The sequence below is a fragment of the Budorcas taxicolor genome, chromosome 13 (genome assembly GCF_023091745.1).
Source record: "Budorcas taxicolor isolate Tak-1 chromosome 13, Takin1.1, whole genome shotgun sequence".
Classification (NCBI taxonomy): domain Eukaryota; kingdom Metazoa; phylum Chordata; class Mammalia; order Artiodactyla; family Bovidae; genus Budorcas; species Budorcas taxicolor.
The window spans coordinates 73599655-73616265 of NC_068922.1; the positions used below are offsets into that span (position 1 = coordinate 73599655).

General features: G+C 44.8%; 1 protein-coding gene across 1 annotated transcript; it reads right to left on the minus strand.

Moving 5' to 3' along the window:
• Positions 1 to 6237: 6237 nt before the first annotated feature.
• LOC128058093 (trophoblast Kunitz domain protein 1-like) lies at positions 6238 to 14834 on the minus strand. The gene is made up of 5 exons (XM_052650455.1): positions 14735 to 14834; positions 12314 to 12397; positions 11070 to 11141; positions 9755 to 9853; positions 6238 to 6437 (listed from the first exon to the last, which is right to left on the minus strand). The coding sequence occupies exons 1-5, from the start codon at positions 14832 to 14834 to the stop codon at positions 6238 to 6240; spliced, it is 555 nt and encodes a 184-aa protein (XP_052506415.1).
• Positions 14835 to 16611: the final 1777 nt, after the last annotated feature.

The following is a 16611-nucleotide window of genomic DNA, read 5'->3' on the forward strand; positions in this document are numbered from 1 at the left end:
AATTTCTTTAGTTATAAAGTAAGGACAATGCTTCTGCTTGTTAATGTTTCTAGCCAGAGACCACTAGAAACACTTCTATTCCTAGCTGAACTAGTTGGGTTTATTATTCACAGCAGGAAGGAACAGGAGTCATCTTGGAGAGCAATATGATCTCTCCTTAAGAGAATGTTAGAACTTACAGGATGTGGGCTTGTGTTAGGTGATTTTGGGGAGAGTTCCTGGAAGCTAGCTCTGCTTTGGATGGATGGTGTTAGGAACGGGGCAGTTCTCTGATTGGGTATCTTAATCTTAACTCTAAGAAGGGAAGACAAGATGGAGTTTAGAGTTGTACTTGGTAAGTCAGCATCTGTCATTCACATGGGGCAGGAGAGGGGGACTTTTGGTCATTTTTGGTGGCTTCTATAATTTAGCCATTTGTGTTTAAACATGAGTGTAGAGTATCCTATTTTTGTCACGACATATCATGATCACAGAATACCCTTGTTTGATGTTGATGTCACGACATATCATGATCACAGAATACCCTTGTTTGATGTTGATGTTTTGTGAAATATTTACATTCAGCAGGAGAACTAAAGGCCAGCGGTGGTGCCAGGGCTGCTCCTGGAATCAGAGGTTGCTTTTCTCTTTCTCTGTGAAACTCAGAGCATTATGATGAGAAGTAAGAGGATATGATATTTGTAAAATGCTTTGCACAAGTGTTGAAACTAAGTCCTCAATGAATGACTGGTCTGATAACATTAATAGGAGCAAATAAATCACAAATTATTACTAATAATTTGTTTAATTAATAATCATTAATATGTAACCATTAAAATTAACTATTGTTTTATAACAGTTTAATATTACAGATTCATTACTAATTAGGAGAGTTTGGCTTTCAGTAGGTTTGGATGTTGCTGTGTGATCTTGGGCAAGTCCTTTCACCTCTCTGAGCCAAAGTTTCTTTTTTTTTTTTTTTTTGCAAAATAAGGTGCTGGTATCTGTTTTAAGAAAAACAAGGACTCTGCTATTTTGAAAGTTACATTGATTTTGGTGTAAAGTTCTTTGAACTCCTCAGACCAACACACTTTTAAAAGAACATAGAGTATTAGTTTCCTTCGTTCCCAGTTTTTAAAATGTGCGGTCCAGTGCATTTAAAAAAGGGACGAATAAGCATTTTGGGGGGGATGTCATATTTCATATCCCCTTCAGAAAGTTCCCCACTATCCAAAGTGTCACTGTTTCCTGAAATGGTCCCTTTCTTCCTCAGAGGTAACCTAAAGCCCCTTTCCTTCAGCAGCAGGCCTCACTCAGTTTGAATCCCTTGCCCATCCCATGCTGCCCTTTATTTGACCTTCTGGTGTCTCGAAAATGTACGTGGGTTTGGGGATTTCTGCTGGTTCTCTCTGGGATCAAGTCACCTGTTCCTTGGGGCTTCCAAGGTGGCTCAGTTGTAAAGAATCCACCCGCTAAAGCAGGAGATGCAGGAGACTAGGGTCAATCCCTGGGTCGGGAAGATCCCCTGGAGAAGAAAAATGACAGCCCACTGCAGTATTCTTGCCTGGAGAATCCCACGGACAGAGGATCCTGGAGGGCTATAGTCTATAGGGGTGGCAGAATCCGACCCGACTGAAGACAAACACCTCAACCTGAATCTGAGTGAACTGCGGGAGTTGGTGATGGACAGGGAGGCCTGGCGTGCTGCGATTCGTGGGGTCGCAGAGTCGGACACGACTGAGCGACTGAACTGAACTGAACTGTTCCTCAGCCGTCAGAAACCGCTCTATACGGCCCTCTGGTGGCCGCCTGAGGAAGTGCGATCTCCTCTGAAGCTGCGCACACTTCCTCCCTGTTAGGCCGGAATATTGAAGTCTTTTGGTAGCCGCCTTTACAGGTTGTAGTTGTTGTTGCTAGCTTCTGGCTTGGGGGCTGTCTGTGTGCCAGAAGAAAGCTGTGAACTGCAGTGCACGAGGCTGAAGGTCCAGTTGGCAGCTGGGTTGCTGTTGTTCAGTCGCTCAGTCATGTCCGACTCTTTGCGACCCCATGGAGTGTATGCAGCTCTCCAGGTTTCTCTGTCCATCACCAGCTCCCGGAGCTTGCTCAAACTCATATCCATAGAGTCGGTGATGTCATCCAACCATCTCTTCCTCTGTCATCCCCTTCTCCTCCTGCCTTCAGTCTTTCCCAGCATCAGGGTCTTTTCCAGTGAGTTGGCTCTTTGTATCAAATGGCCCAAGTATTGGAACTTCAGCTTTAGCATCAGTCCTTCCAATGAATATTCAGGGTTGATTTCCTTTAGGATTGACTGGTTTGATCTCCTTGCTGTCCAAGGGACTCTCAAGAATCCTCTCCAACACCACAGTCTGAAAGCATCAATTTGTTGGCACCCAGCCTTCTTTATGGTCCAACTCTCACATCCATACATGACCACTGGGAAAACCATAGCTTTCACTAGACGGACCTTTGTTGGCAAAGTAATGTCTCTGCTTTTTAATATGCTGTCTAGGTTTGTCGTAGTTTTTCTTCCAAGGAGCAAGTGTTTTTTAATTTCATGGCTGCAGTCACCATCTGCAGTGATTTTGGAGCCCCCAAAATAAAGTCAGCTACTGTTTCCACTGTTTCCCCATCTATTTGCCATGAAGTGATAGGACCAGATGCCATGATCTTCGTTTTCTGAATGTTGAGCTTTAAGCCAACTTTTTCACTTTCCTCTTTCACTTTCATCAAGAGGCTCTTTAGTTCCTCTACTTTCTGCCATAAGGGTGGTGTCATCTGCATATCTGAGGTATTGATATTTCTTTCAACAATCTTGATTCCAGCTTGAGCTCCATCCAGCCCAGCATTTCGCATGATGAACTCTGCATATAAGTTAAATAAGCAGGGTGACAATATACAGCCTTGATGTATTCCTTTCCCAATTCAGAACCAGTCTGTTGTTCCATGTCTGGTTCTAACTGTTGCTTCTTGACCTCCATATAGGTTTCACAGGAGGCAGGTCAGGTGGTCTGGTATTCCAATCTCTTTAAGAATTTTCCACAGTTTGTTGTGATCCACACAGTCAAAGGATTTAGCGTAGTCAATGGAGCAGAAGTAAATGTTTCTCTTGCTTTTTCTATGATCCAGTGGATGTTAGCAATTTGATCCCTGGTTCCTCTGCCTTTTCTAAATCCAGCTTGAACATCTGGAAGTTCTCAGTTCATGTACTGTTGAAGCCTGGCTTGAAGGATTTTAAGCATTAGCTTGCTAGTATGTGAAATGAGTGCAGCTGGCTGCAAAGTTTGAATGTTCTTTGGTATTGCCCTTCTTTGGGACTGGAATGAAAACTGACCTTTTCCAGTCCTGTGGCTACTGCTGAAATTTGGAATTTTCCAAATTTGCAGAACATATAGAGTGCAACACTTTAACAGCATCATCTTTTAGGATTTGAAAAAGCTCACCTGGAATTCCATTACCTCCACTAGCTTTGTTCGTAGTGATGCTTCCTAAGGCCCACTTGACTTCACACTCTAGGATGTCTGGCTCTAGGTGAGTGATCACACTATTATGATTATCTGGTCATTAATATCTTTTTTTGTATAGTTCTTCTGTGTATTCTTGCCACCTCTTCTTAATATCTTCTGCTTTTGTTAGGTCCATACCATTTCTGTCCTTTATTGTACCCATCTTTGCATGAAATATCTCCTTGGTATCTCTAACTTAATACTGCCATAAATTAATAATTATTGATAAAAGTTAAAGAACTTTTATATTTGCAGTATTACTATTACTCTTAACTATCTGACATTCACTAAAAGGTTACTCTGCCAGTACTTGGACAGACAAAGCATTTAACAAATACAACTCTTTTATTCTCATCATGACTCTATGAGATTGATAGAGAAAGAGAAAAGCGACTTCTGAGTTCCAAGACCTGAGCTGGTACACAATGGTCCTTCTGGTTTTCTGCTCGACATAAACATTTTACAGAACTTCAACATCAAATGAGTCCATTCTGTGTTTGTGAAAGATCTAGAAAAAAATGGTACACTGGATAATCATATTTGAGCATTGAAAAAAGGAGCTAAATTACAGAAAGCACCAATATGATCAAAGCACCTTCCCATCTTGAATGATTGCTACTTCTTGACCAAGTACTGCTCTCAGAGCCTCAATCAAGCCTTCCCTTCTTAGATTTAAGATTATGATACTTAGAGAACTACCCCACTTCTTCACAGCCTTCATCCAGAGCAAAGACAGCTTCCTGAAACCCTCCACCAAATCACCTAATACCACCCACATCCTTGAAGTTCTTTCTAACATTTTCTTCATAAGAGAGCATATTGTTTTCCAAGATGATTCCTGTTCCTTGCTGCAGTGAGTAATAATCCCAATGAGTTGAACTAGGAATGGAAGTTCATCTAGGAACAGGGGTGTTTCTACTGGTCTCTGGCTAGAAGTATTAACAAGTAAGATTGTTATCCTTATTTTATAATTGAATAAAGGAAAACGCAGAGATGCTGAGAAATTTGCCCAAGACTCTGAGGAAGTGAGTAACAGTGCCAGCACCGTCTTTGTTCTCATTTACTTCATTACTGGGCTCTGGTCCCCATGCCTCACTGTCCTCATCCGCTGTGAAACAGATACTCTCTGTTTCCCCAAGGTGTCTCCATTCTACATCTTAGAGGCGGAGCTGGAAAACATGGTCAAAGTGGGTCTACTTGGGAGGCTGGGAAGTTGCCGTGTTAGGAAATAAATGCAGCAGCCAAGTGTCATCTCCATGCCTCCATTTCCTCCCTTGAAGGATTCTTAGGAAGATTATAGAAAAATGCAGGGAAAATGCTAACACAGAGCCTGAGGCACTAAAAGGTAGTTGTCTTCTGTAACCGAACTAAGAAGCCCCCTCCCCACATGTGACATCAGGGAATCGGATTTCTTAGAAAAGTGGACAACTGAGCCTCATGGCCATTCTCCTCCTGCGAGTCCAGGAGGACAACCTGCTCCCAAACTTGACTGAACTTAGAAGAATGAAATAAAAGCTGTCATGTTGAGGTGTGTGTCTAGCACATTTCTGTGTAGCTTGGTGTGGCTACTAAGAGGTGACGCTATAACGGGTTTGCTTCTTGTACCTGGTAGGGCATAGTCTCTGGACAGGGAAATGGGAGGTGCCCACTGCTCTGCAGAAGAGTGAGAAGGACCACTATTTCTATGGACCTTATTGGTTAAGGTTTGTAGTTGTAAACAACGGGCTCCACTCCAGTCAGTTTAATTTCAGTATGCATTTATTAAAATATAACCCGCAGTGTTTGAAGTTACAGAAAGGAAAATGCAGCATCATTCTGGGGATTAGGGTCTTCTTTATCCCAAACTCTTCTCTCATTATGGATGCTGAGAACTGGATGCTGGAAATACCGCCTGGGCCACCCACAAGGAGAGCAGTGATGGTGGGCCAGGGGGATGAAGGTGAGGATGCCGTGAGGATGGGGGTGAAAATGAAAATCCTGTGATAAAGCGCAGGCTCTGCAGTCACTCTGGTCATGGGTGCTCCCTTCCTTCCTTCCTCAAATAGAACTGTCCCTTTGTTGTCAGGAACTGTGCTAAGTGTTTGGGATAAAGGGAAGACATGTTCTCATGGTGCTGAGAGCCAACTGGATGAGACAGAAAAGGCATGTAGACCACGGAAGAGAGGAAACAGGCAGGCTGTGCTGCGGAGGGTAGGGGAGAGAAGAACTGCCAGGAGACCGAACAGTTTAGAAGCAGCCACGGCCTGGCTCTGCAGGGCTCCTCCTCGGACTTCACATTTTCTGGGAGACACTCTTCGCATATCCTCTGCAAAAAGAAAGGGACTTGCTAAGTGCCACCATTTGTAGCCCCAGACCTGGACACTGGTCATCTTGACAGATCCTAGGTTTTCCAAAAATCATAGAACCAGAGTCCTCATGACCCGAACGGCCTACAAGAAAGAAGTGAACTTTCCAAGCCTAGGTGGGGGCACTCAGGAGCACTGCAGACAGGCCCTGGAGGGTGGCTGAGTCAGTGTTCCCAGCTGAGAAAGAGGAGCATGTTATCAGGCTCAGATGATCATAAAGAGGCCTCTGGGGTTAACCTTCTGCCATTCACTCCCTGGAGAACTCGCTCAGTGTGCGGTTTCACAGGACACCGCAGCCTCTCCTGGGAGCAGTGAGAAGGAAGACACTGTGCAGCGTGAATGGTGTGTGGCCCCCTGAGCTCCACCCCTTTCCCCAGCCCTTCCCCACTCCCTGGGCCCTGTGCCCTGTCTTACCACAGGGACCCAGCCCCTTGACCGCAGGTCTTTATGCAGTCCTCTAACGTTAGGAAGTTGTTTTCGTTCCTTCCAAGGCCGCTGTATGTAAACAGCTCACAGTGACCAGTCTTGGCATTGTAGAAGTACCTGGGCATCGAGGCTTTGCCATGACCTACTACTTTAGGCTCCAGGCAGAAGGCAGGCCTAGAATCTGCTGGAATGAGAGGGGCAATTATCAGTTATGTGGACGGTCATCACAGCTCCGTACAAGGACAACTAGAACCACCAGTTTGTTTGAAATAGAGAATGTCAGGGTTGTGGGGGTCAAGTTGAAAAGCCCATTTGAAAACGTCCTTTTTTGGATGAATTATGAATGTTGCTGGGGGTGACATGATGTAGTAATCATGTGCAAACGTATATCTCCTCATGAAGCCTTTTAAGAAAGTTTGGCATAATGCCTTTGAATAGCTTTAAAACTTCTATAGGACTTCCCTGGTGATCCCATGGTTAAGAATCTACCTTGCAATGCCTGAGTCCAAGGTCAGGGAACTAAAGTCCCAAATGCTGTAGACACTAAGTCGACAGGCTGTAACTACTGAGCCCGGGACCTACAACTAATAACCAGCCCACCCAAATACATAAATGCTCAAAAAAGAAAAAAAAACAACCCTCCACAACTGTACAACAAAAGGACAAAGGTAAAAAATATTCCCCATATGTCAATAATTACTGGGTCTGGATACCTGAGTTTTATAATATTAATAGTCTCTGTGTTATGTGTGTGGTAAAAGCTTTCAATCGTTAAAAATTGTGAAGGAATCATGCTATAATGGAAAAAGGCATGAAGAAAACATAACACTGTGTTTACTTCAGATATTTCATGAGGATTCTATAAATGAATATTGATACTATATATTGTGTATATAAGGAGAAATATACATATTTGTTTTTTCATCGTTTTCCTGACACTGATCCTAAAAATCTTGGTATTTCTTTTGTGATAAGAGCAATAAAAGTGCATTTTGGTATGTGAAGTGGTTGAGTTTGGAAAGACTCTAATGAGCCCAGAATGGGCTCTGATTGCACAGGAAAGGACTGCCTACAGGAGGATGGGCACGTTCATTCCTACCCTTCCCCTGGTCTTCTATCCACTGCTCCTCTCCTTCACTCAACCTCAGGGAGGGTAATGGAGCTGTCTGTTGAACGATCTCCAATGGCTAATGATTTAATGCATCATGACTAGGTAATGAAGCCTCCATAGAAACTTCAACAGAGCAAGGCATTCATGTTATTCAAGAGACCTGGGATCCACCCAGGGAATAACATAGATACACACTCCGTGAGAACAGTTGCAGCACCCTGCTCCCTGGGGCTTTGTCTCTGCTCTTTACCCCCTCGAGGCCACTCTCTGAACTGCAGCCTGAAGGGTTCTGTTATTATTCTGTCCTTTCGCAGGGCTCCATCACGACCAGTCCCTCAGTGAGTCCCTTTTTCTCTGAGAGTCAAATTCTGATTCTTAAAAAGTCCTACAAGCGTCCTCTCGACCTGCTCCTGTGGCCTCTATGGCTCACCCCTTCCACTCCTTCCCCCTCATATAAACCCTCTCATATCCAGCTACCCTGGTCCCTTCTGCTGCTCAGACACAACCAGGCACGTTATTTCTGCAGCTCTGCTCAGTGCCTCCTTATCACAGAGGGTTTCCTTGACCCTGTAGAGAAAAAGGACAGCATTCTTTCTCTGCCTTGCTCTCTGTCTTCAAGAAACTGATAACCTTCCATAGGATTTCTCCCTTGTGCTATTTTTATGTCACCCTCCATGAAGGCAAATTATTTTGCCATGTTTTTTTCATAGCTGTGTCCCCATCCCCAAGAACAGTGCTTTAAAGGGACTTACTAACTCCCATTTTCATTTTCTCTCCACAAGTGCAAGGTCATCAAATAGAATGGGTATAATTGATTTCCTTTTAGTACAAAATCACCTTGAGGATGGGGCACATAAACATAAAGGTCAATCTCCCTTTAATGTTCAGTCTCCTGAGAGGATAATAGTCTGTCCTGGTGATCGTTAACCCTGAAGCCTCTGAACCCAAATATTTATGGATTTTTATGGAGGTTTTCAATAGATAGCCACTTTGACTGAATTAGTGGCCATTGCTGATTGATCTCTATCTCAGAGCCTGCCCCTCTCCCCAGAGGGGCTGGCAAGAAAGTGGTGAAATTTCCAACCTCTAAATGGGTGTTTGAGTTTTTTTGGCAGACAACCCAGAACCTAAAATTTCCTGGGTAGCTTTCCCTGAGTGGTCTCATGATCTATCAAAGAAAGTGAGTTCCAAGAGTTTCAGGATGCCTGGACCATGAACCAGGACAAGGATCAAATATATGAACAATAAAATAATAGTTAAAAGAGGACAAGTGAAAGGGCCTGGATACTTCACTCATATTTTCACAGCCTAGGTCCCACGAGACAAACCACACAAAGGCTGTGTTTTTGTGCTCCTGAAGTTGATCGGCTCAGTGGTCCCACGTCTTTCTGCTTATTTTTAATAATAGAGGTATAATCATTATTTGAACCCTCAATATGTTTTCTTGCAAGGATAAACTTCTTCAGATTAACACATTGGTGGAAAATGGGCAAAATTGGTCATGAAATGTGAACAGATTCTTTATAGTCATGACTGGTAAACTGTTCAGAGAACTCATGTAACATTTTCCCCTGTTCACATGAGGAAACTGCAGATGACTTGCCCCAGGACACAAGCATGTGGGTGGTAGGGTCGGGACAAGTAACTATGATGTCACAACCCATCGATTACAATACCTGATTCTACCAGGAGTTCAGAAAATACAGCTTACTTGTAAGAGTTTCTGGATGCAGTGTCCTACTTTTATTACTTCCCCATCCCAAGCTTCATCTAAGCCCTCACCTCATAGGGCAGAGTGAGCTTGGGTTAAATCCTGACAGCGAATATGTGGCATCTCTACCAACATCAACCAATTCCCCAGATACCTGCTGGGCGTCCCCCAGTCAATTGATGCCTGATGTGAAATCCGTGCAGTTAGTGCAGATCTCACAGGTCGAGGGCTCAAGACTGTCCTCACTTTAGTGCCAGTCACGTGTTCCCTTGTTACTTACACTTGTGAGCGAACGGTTAAAATGTGGAGGTTCCATGACCCCACTTCCAAGTTTAACAACGGAATGGAACTGATGACAAAACTTAGGAAAACCCTTACTGTTCTCAGATGAATATACACGAAAAATTCACAAATAGTGAAATGGAGGGGATGTGTAGGGCAAAGGGGGAGTGGAGGTGTGTGGAGCCTCCATGCCTCAGTGAGCACAGCACCCTCACATCACATACTTGTGTTCACCACCCAGGAAACAACTCTCTGAACTTTAATATTTTTACATTTTTTTTGAGGTTTCAAGAAGTAGGCTTATTGACTGAATCATTGGCTGCTGGCCATTGGCCGGTGGTGACTGCTCCCAGTCTCAGTGCCCTTTCCTCTCCCCAGAGGTACGGAAAGTACAAACCTTTATTCTTCTCACTGAGTATTAATTGTTGGATATTGAGTGTTGGGGACTCCTCTGCTGTATGGTTCTTGTATTTTGCTCCGGAAACTATCACGTGACCTATGAAGGAAAGTAAATTTCAAGAGTTTCAGGAGGCCTGGTCCATGAAACAGGATAAGGATCAAACGTGGATAAGATAATAACAGTCAAAAGACAACAAGGGAAAGGGCCTGGAGACTTCAGCAATGTGGTGTCAGCCTTGGTCCCACTGCCTACCACACAAGGGCTGTTTCTTGCTCTCCCTGCCTTTGCTCTCCTCTGTGGTTCCACATCTTTTGATTAGTTTTAATAATAGAGGAATAACCATTATTCGATACAGAAATATTTTTACTTGTCCAAAGCAAGTAGGCAAAGAATTTTTCTTTCAGATTTAATACACCATAGTGGAAAATGGACAAATCTGGCCATGAAATGTAAATAAACTATTTACATGATTTGTCATCTGTTCAAAGAACTCATGTAACATGTTTCCCCTGTTCAGATGAGGAAACTGCAGATGGCTTGCCCCAGGACACAATCATGTGGGTAGTGGGGTCAGGAAAAGATACCGTGAGGTCGCAACCCACTTGATACACCACCTGACTCTGCTAGGGACTTGAAATACCGATACCCGCTGAGAGTTTCTGGGTGCAGTGTCCTACTTTTCCTACTCACCTCTCCCCAAGCCTCCTGGGAGCCCTCAAATCACAAGGGAAGGTGAGTCTGTGCTTTTTCCTGAAGCGAAATACGTGGTTTCTGCACTAACACCATCCGGTTCCCAGCACCCGACGGGAGAACCACAGTTAATTGACTTCTGACACAAAGTCTGTGGAGTTTGGGCCGATGCCACAGGTTGGGGGAATCTGGACTGTCCTCTCTTCAGAAGCCAGCCATGTGGTCTGGGGTCACTCATGCTTCTGACCAAGTGACTAAACATGAGCGTTTCCATGACCCCACCTCCACGCACAGTAATCAGTAGAACTGGTGACTGATCTCGGGAAAACTCTTAACTGTTCTCAGTCAATGTACAGGATAAAACTCAGAAAGAATGGAATGGAGGAGGTCTGTAGGGTGAAGGGGGAGTGGAGACGTGCGAAGCCGCTACGGCCTGGTTAGATGAGCACCTTCATATAACCTTTTTTTTTTTTTTACCATCCCGAATGCTCTCCGAATGCCAGTATTCTGGATTTTTAATGAGGTTTCACTAAATAGGCGCATTGATCGAATCACTGGCCAGTGGTGACTGACCTCAATCTCAGTGCCCTCCCCTTTCCCCACAGGAGCAGAAAGTTCAAACCTTTATTTCCTTTACGTATTGCTTTAATCACTTCATTTATTAAACCGGATCCCGCACTGGCAATCTTGGCACCTATGAAAGACAAAAATTCCACAATGTTCAGGAGTCTTAGACCATGAACCGGGACAAGGTTCAAATATGAATAATAAAATGATAGTCAAAAGTGGACAAAGGAAAAGGCCTGGAGACTTTGCTAATATTATATCAGCCTCGTCGCAGGAGCCAGCCACACAAGGGCTGTGTTTCATGCTTTCCCTGCAATTGCTCTGCTCAGTGGTCCCAGGTCTTTGTGGTTTATTATTATAGTAGAGGGATAATCATTATTTGACACATAAATATTCTTTCTCACCCCAAAGCAGTAGGTAGAAGTATCCTTTCAAATGAACATATCTTGGTGGAAAATGAGCAAAATTGGCCATGGAATGTGAATAAACCCTTTGTATTTATGACTGGTAATATGTTCAAAGAGCCCATGTAACAGGTATCTGCTGTTCAGATGATTTTCCCCGGGACACATGGCATGTGGGTGGCAGGGTCAGGACAAGATACTGCCCTGTCACAATCCATTTGATGTACTATCCTATTCTCCCAGAAACTCTGAAAATACTGATAACTGGTGACAGCTTCTGGGTGCAGTGCCCTACTTTCATTACTACCCTGTCCCCAGGACTCACCTGAGCTTCCAAAGCACAGGGGGAGTGAGTCTGGGTTTCCCTGACACCACATCTGTGGTGTCTCTAGAAACAACATGCAATTCCTCCAAACACCCACTGGGTGCCCCACAGGGCCATTTAATTCTGATAAGAAATCAGGGGAGTTAGTACAGATTCTGCATGTTGAGGGCTCAAACTGTTCTCAGCTCAGATGATAGCCGTGTTGTCCTGACTCACTCATGATTCGACAAAGTGTCTAAACTGGGAAGTTCCATTACCCCACCTCGGTGTTCAATAATGCAATAGATCTGACGACCAAACTCAGGAAGACCACTCTCATAGGGATCTCGTGTTATCATAAAGGATAAATCTTGGCACAGCAATGTGAGTGAGAGCTGCAGGGGAAAGTGGAAGTGGAGACCCTCACATCACCGCCGTGTGTTACCACCCCAAATGCTCTCTGAATGCCCACATTCATGAATTCTTACTGAGGTTTCACTAGACAGGCATATTGATAGAATCATTGGCCAGTGGCTCCTGTTCTCAATCTCAGTGCCCTCTCCTCTCCCCAGAGTTGCAGAAAGTTCACACCTGTAGACACACCACGGATGATACTTTTAATCGTATTTTTTGTTGAACGCTTCTCAGGTCCCCGTCTATGGCTTGTCTCCAGACCTATGAAAGACAGGAAATTCAGAGAGCTTCAGGAGACCTGGGCCATGAACCAAGGCAAGGATCAAATATGGAGAATAAAAGAATAGTCAACAGTGGACAAGGCAGGAAACAAATATGTATAATAAAATAATAGTGAAAAGGGGAAAAGGGAAAGGGCCTGGAGACTTTACTAATACTGTTTCAGCCTTGGTCCCAGAAGGCAACCACACAGGGCTGTGTTTCCTCTTTCCTCTGCAGAGGCTCTGCTCATCCATCCCAGGTCTTTCTGGTTATTCTTCATAAATAAAGGAATTCTCATTATTTGACACCCAAATATTCTTTCTTGCCCAGGACCAGTAGGTAGACAAATTATTTTCAGATTAATTAACACATCTTGGTTAAAAATGCACAAAGTTCACTACTTGCAAAGAGTTGAAATGTGTTTCACCTCTTTATATTCATGACTGGTAATCTATTCAAATCAGTTAATCCTAAAGGAAATCAACCTTAAATATTCATAGGAAAGGCTAATGCTGAAGCTGAAGCTCCAATACTGTGGCCACCTGATACAAAGAACTGATTCACAGGAAAAGACCCTGATGCTGGGAAAGATTGATTGAAGGCAGGAGGAGAAGGGGATGACAGAGGATGAGATAGTTGCATGGCATCACTGACCCAATGGACATGAGTTTGAGCAAGCTCCGGGAGATAGTGAAGCACAGAGAAACCTGGTGTCCATGGGGTCGCAAAGAGTTGGACACGACTGAGCAACTGAAGGAAAACAATAAATCTGTTCAAAAACCCATGTAATATGTATCCCCTGTCCAGACGAGAAAATTGCAGATGAGTTGCCCAGGAAGCATGGCATGTGGGCGGCAGGGCCAGGACTAGATACCATCGTGTACAATGCATTGGATACACTGCCTGATTCTGCCAGGAACTGTGAAAATACAGATAACTGAGAATGGTTTCTGGGTGCCACGTGTACGTTTGTTATTCCCCACTTTTGGAGCATCACTTGAGCCCCAAGATCATAGGCGAGAGTGAGTCTAGGCTTCTCTGACACCAAATAAGTGGTGCCTCTACCAATAGCAACCAATTCCCAAACAGCCACTGGGCGCCCAACAAGAAATTCACTTCTGTCTCAAACCCATGGAGTTACTGCAGATTCTGCAGGTTGAGTGCTCAAGACTCTCCTCAGTTCAGATGCCAGCCATGAGGTCCTGAGTCACTCACTCATGCTTGTGACCAAATGGCTAAAATCGGGGCCCCTATGACCCCACCTTCAAACTCAACTACCGAATAGAATTGGCAGCTGACCCTAGGAAAACCCTTGCTTACTGTACCCGGATTAATATACAAAATAAAATTCATGGCAGCACAAGGGAGGAGATGCGCAGGGCAAAGGGGGAGTGGAGGTTTACCCAGCCCCCACGCTCTAGTGAGCACGGTACTTTCACAGCATCTTCCTGTCCACCACCCTGCAAGCTCTCTGAACCCAGTAGTTAAGTACTTCTTTTCAGGGCTCGCTAAACAGGCGTATTGGTTGGATCATCTGCCGTTGGTGATTGATTTCACTCTCCATTCCCTTCCCTGCCCTCAGAGGTGCTGCAGTGAGAGGTGGTGAAAAAAGTACCCTTTAAATGCATGTTTGAGGTTTCTTGGAGACCAGCCCCATCTTGAAGGTACCTTGAGTCACCTTTAGTGATTCATCTCATAACCTATAAAGTCAGCAAATTCCAAGAGTTTTAGGAGGCCTTGGCCATGTCATGAGAAGGATCAAATATGGATCTTTTTATTACTACACTATAGTGAGGTTCAGGGACAAGGCAGGGACCAGGAATAGAGAGTCTCACAAATGGGGTTCCTAATCTGGTAGATTTAGGTGGGATGTGTATATATATATATATATATATTTCCTCATGAGAGTCATACTGCCAATGGAGTTCAAAGCTTGCAACATCAGCCTTCCCTAGTGGTCCAGTAGTTAAGAATCCACCTGCCAATGCAGGGAACAAGGATTGATCCCTGGTTTGGGAAGATTCCATGTGTCTCATTGCAACTAAGCAGGTGAGTCACAATTACTGAGCCCAGATACCTCAAGCCCCTGCTCTGCAATGAGAGAAGCCACCACAATGAGAAGCCTGCACACTGCAACCAGAGTAGCCCTCGTCACTAGACAATGTCATCGCATAGCCAGTAAGTCCAAGGCAGCAAACCCAAACAAAAATCCTGCCCAACGTGACAGGAGAAATCCAGAAAGGGTTGGCAGCACCCACCCCACACCTGCCCTGTCCCCTTCCATAGACTTCCATCATTTCCCTCCAGTCTGTAGAAGACAGGTGAGGCTGGACCTACCTTCATCCTGGACATGGTGTATATTCAGTGGGGTGCTGTCCACCAGGATAACCAGGAGGAAGAGAAGGGCTGTGGAGAGGCAGAGCCGGTTCATCTTCATGGCCTTGCAGGAGGGCTCCTGAGGATGCTGGGGATGCACTGAGCTTTAATATCCTGGCTGAGGGGTGGGATCAGGTGATGAGGAAGGGAATGGGCAAGGGGAGGAGCTAGGTCAGTCCTGTTTATTGCGTAATCTCCATACAAAACTATGCCTCTGGCTTCTCTCTGCAGGGGCCTAAAGTCCAATAAAAGTACTTCTCAGATTTGACCCTATCTGTGGGTCTCCTGTAAACACAGATAATGATTCTAATATGTTCACTCAGGGAGCGTCCCAGGACCTAGAGGAGTGTGTGGCACCGTGATATATAGTCAGTGAGTGGATGAGACAAATCACAGGACCTATAAGTGAATAGTAGTGTGTGAGCCCAGGTCCTTCTTTCAGCCTCCTGCGGGTGTCATCTCACCTGGGCCTCGATGCCCTGACCCCCCTCACCTAGCTCAGAAGACAGGTGGGACACAGGCCACCTTCCTGCAACCACTCTCACAGCTTCTCCACTGGATGGACACTTTCTGTCTATCAGACACTGGTCCAGGCAGGAACTTAGCTGGGGAAGCTGATGTCCTCCTGGGCTGTGACCTTCCAGTGTGTTCACTCTGGTTACAGCATGAGCACTGGGATCATGGAATATTGAGGGAATATTGATGCTGTCACTATAAAGAAATATCAATTCTTGTTCTTGGCACAGAGCTCCTAACACTGCTGGAGTTTCCTGAGAGATGAGAGAAACAAGGAGACTTTTGTCATGTGAGGGAGGGGGCTAGTAAACAGCTAAACCAAGGATGGAGTGTGTTATCAGGGTAACCAACACTTGATTGGGGGAGTGGGAATTTTCATTTCCACCTTTCCTCTTTCCCTGCCCCCACACCTCAGGGAGGGGTGAGAGGTGAAGGGTGAATCCATCACAAATGCCTAAAGATTGAATGATTTGTGATGAAGCCTCCACAGAAACCTCAACAGAGCAAGGCATTTATGATCTAAAACTGAGATCTACCCAACGAACAACACAGGTACACACACCACCATGGCTCACTGGGCCACTGCAGCAGCCTGCCCAGGGGCCTCTGTCTCTGCTCTTATTTCTGAGGAGCCACCCTCCCCTCTGCAGCCTCAGGGATCCTCTTCAAACTTGAGCCCTATTGCATGGCTCCCATGACCAATCCCTCAGTGACTCCTCAGCTCTCTCAGAGTCAAACTTGGATTCTTATAAAGTCCTACAACGCTCCTCACGACCTGTCCCCGTGGCCTGTCTGCCTCATCCCCTTCCACTCCCCTCCCCTCACCCCCTCAGCTCCAGCCACCCTGGTCCTGGCTGCTGCTCAAAGACACCAGGCTCATTTTTGGCAGCCTCTGCTCAAGGTCTCCTTATTACAGAGTGTTTCCCTGACCCTCTACAGTCTCCTGAATCTCCATCGCTTTCTTTCTTCACAACACTCATCACCATAGGATTCTTTCATATGGAAGGATTTCTGCCATAGGATATTCCCCCTCTTCACTGTCTGTCGGCCTCTCAGAAGGCATATTATTTTACTATATTTTGTTTACAGCTGTTTTCCTACACCAAGAAATATGCCTTCTGGGCAAAAATCCTATGTATTTGATAAAATATTTGTCACGTAAACGAATCTCCCGTGTCATCCTTATTTCAAGTGCACAATCATTGAAAACTCTGGATATAATAATATTCCTTATAGTCTATTTGATGATGAAACCTGTCTGTCTGTCTATCTATCTATATATATATATAAGAGTTGTCTCATTGGAAAAGACTCTGATGGTG

Excerpts from the sequence above, each read along its gene's own strand:
- LOC128058093 (XM_052650455.1), bottom strand. The coding sequence starts at position 14,834 with ATGAAGATGAACCGGCTCTGCCTCTCCACAGCCCTTCTCTTCCTCCTG. Across the intron at positions 11,142-12,313 it reads CATCCGTGGTGTGTCTACAG|GTGCCAAGATTGCCAGTGCG; the intron begins GTGTGAACTTTC and ends TGTCTTTCATAG. Across the intron at positions 9,854-11,069 it reads AATACGTAAAGGAAATAAAG|GTCACGTGATAGTTTCCGGA; the intron begins GTTTGAACTTTC and ends TTTCCTTCATAG.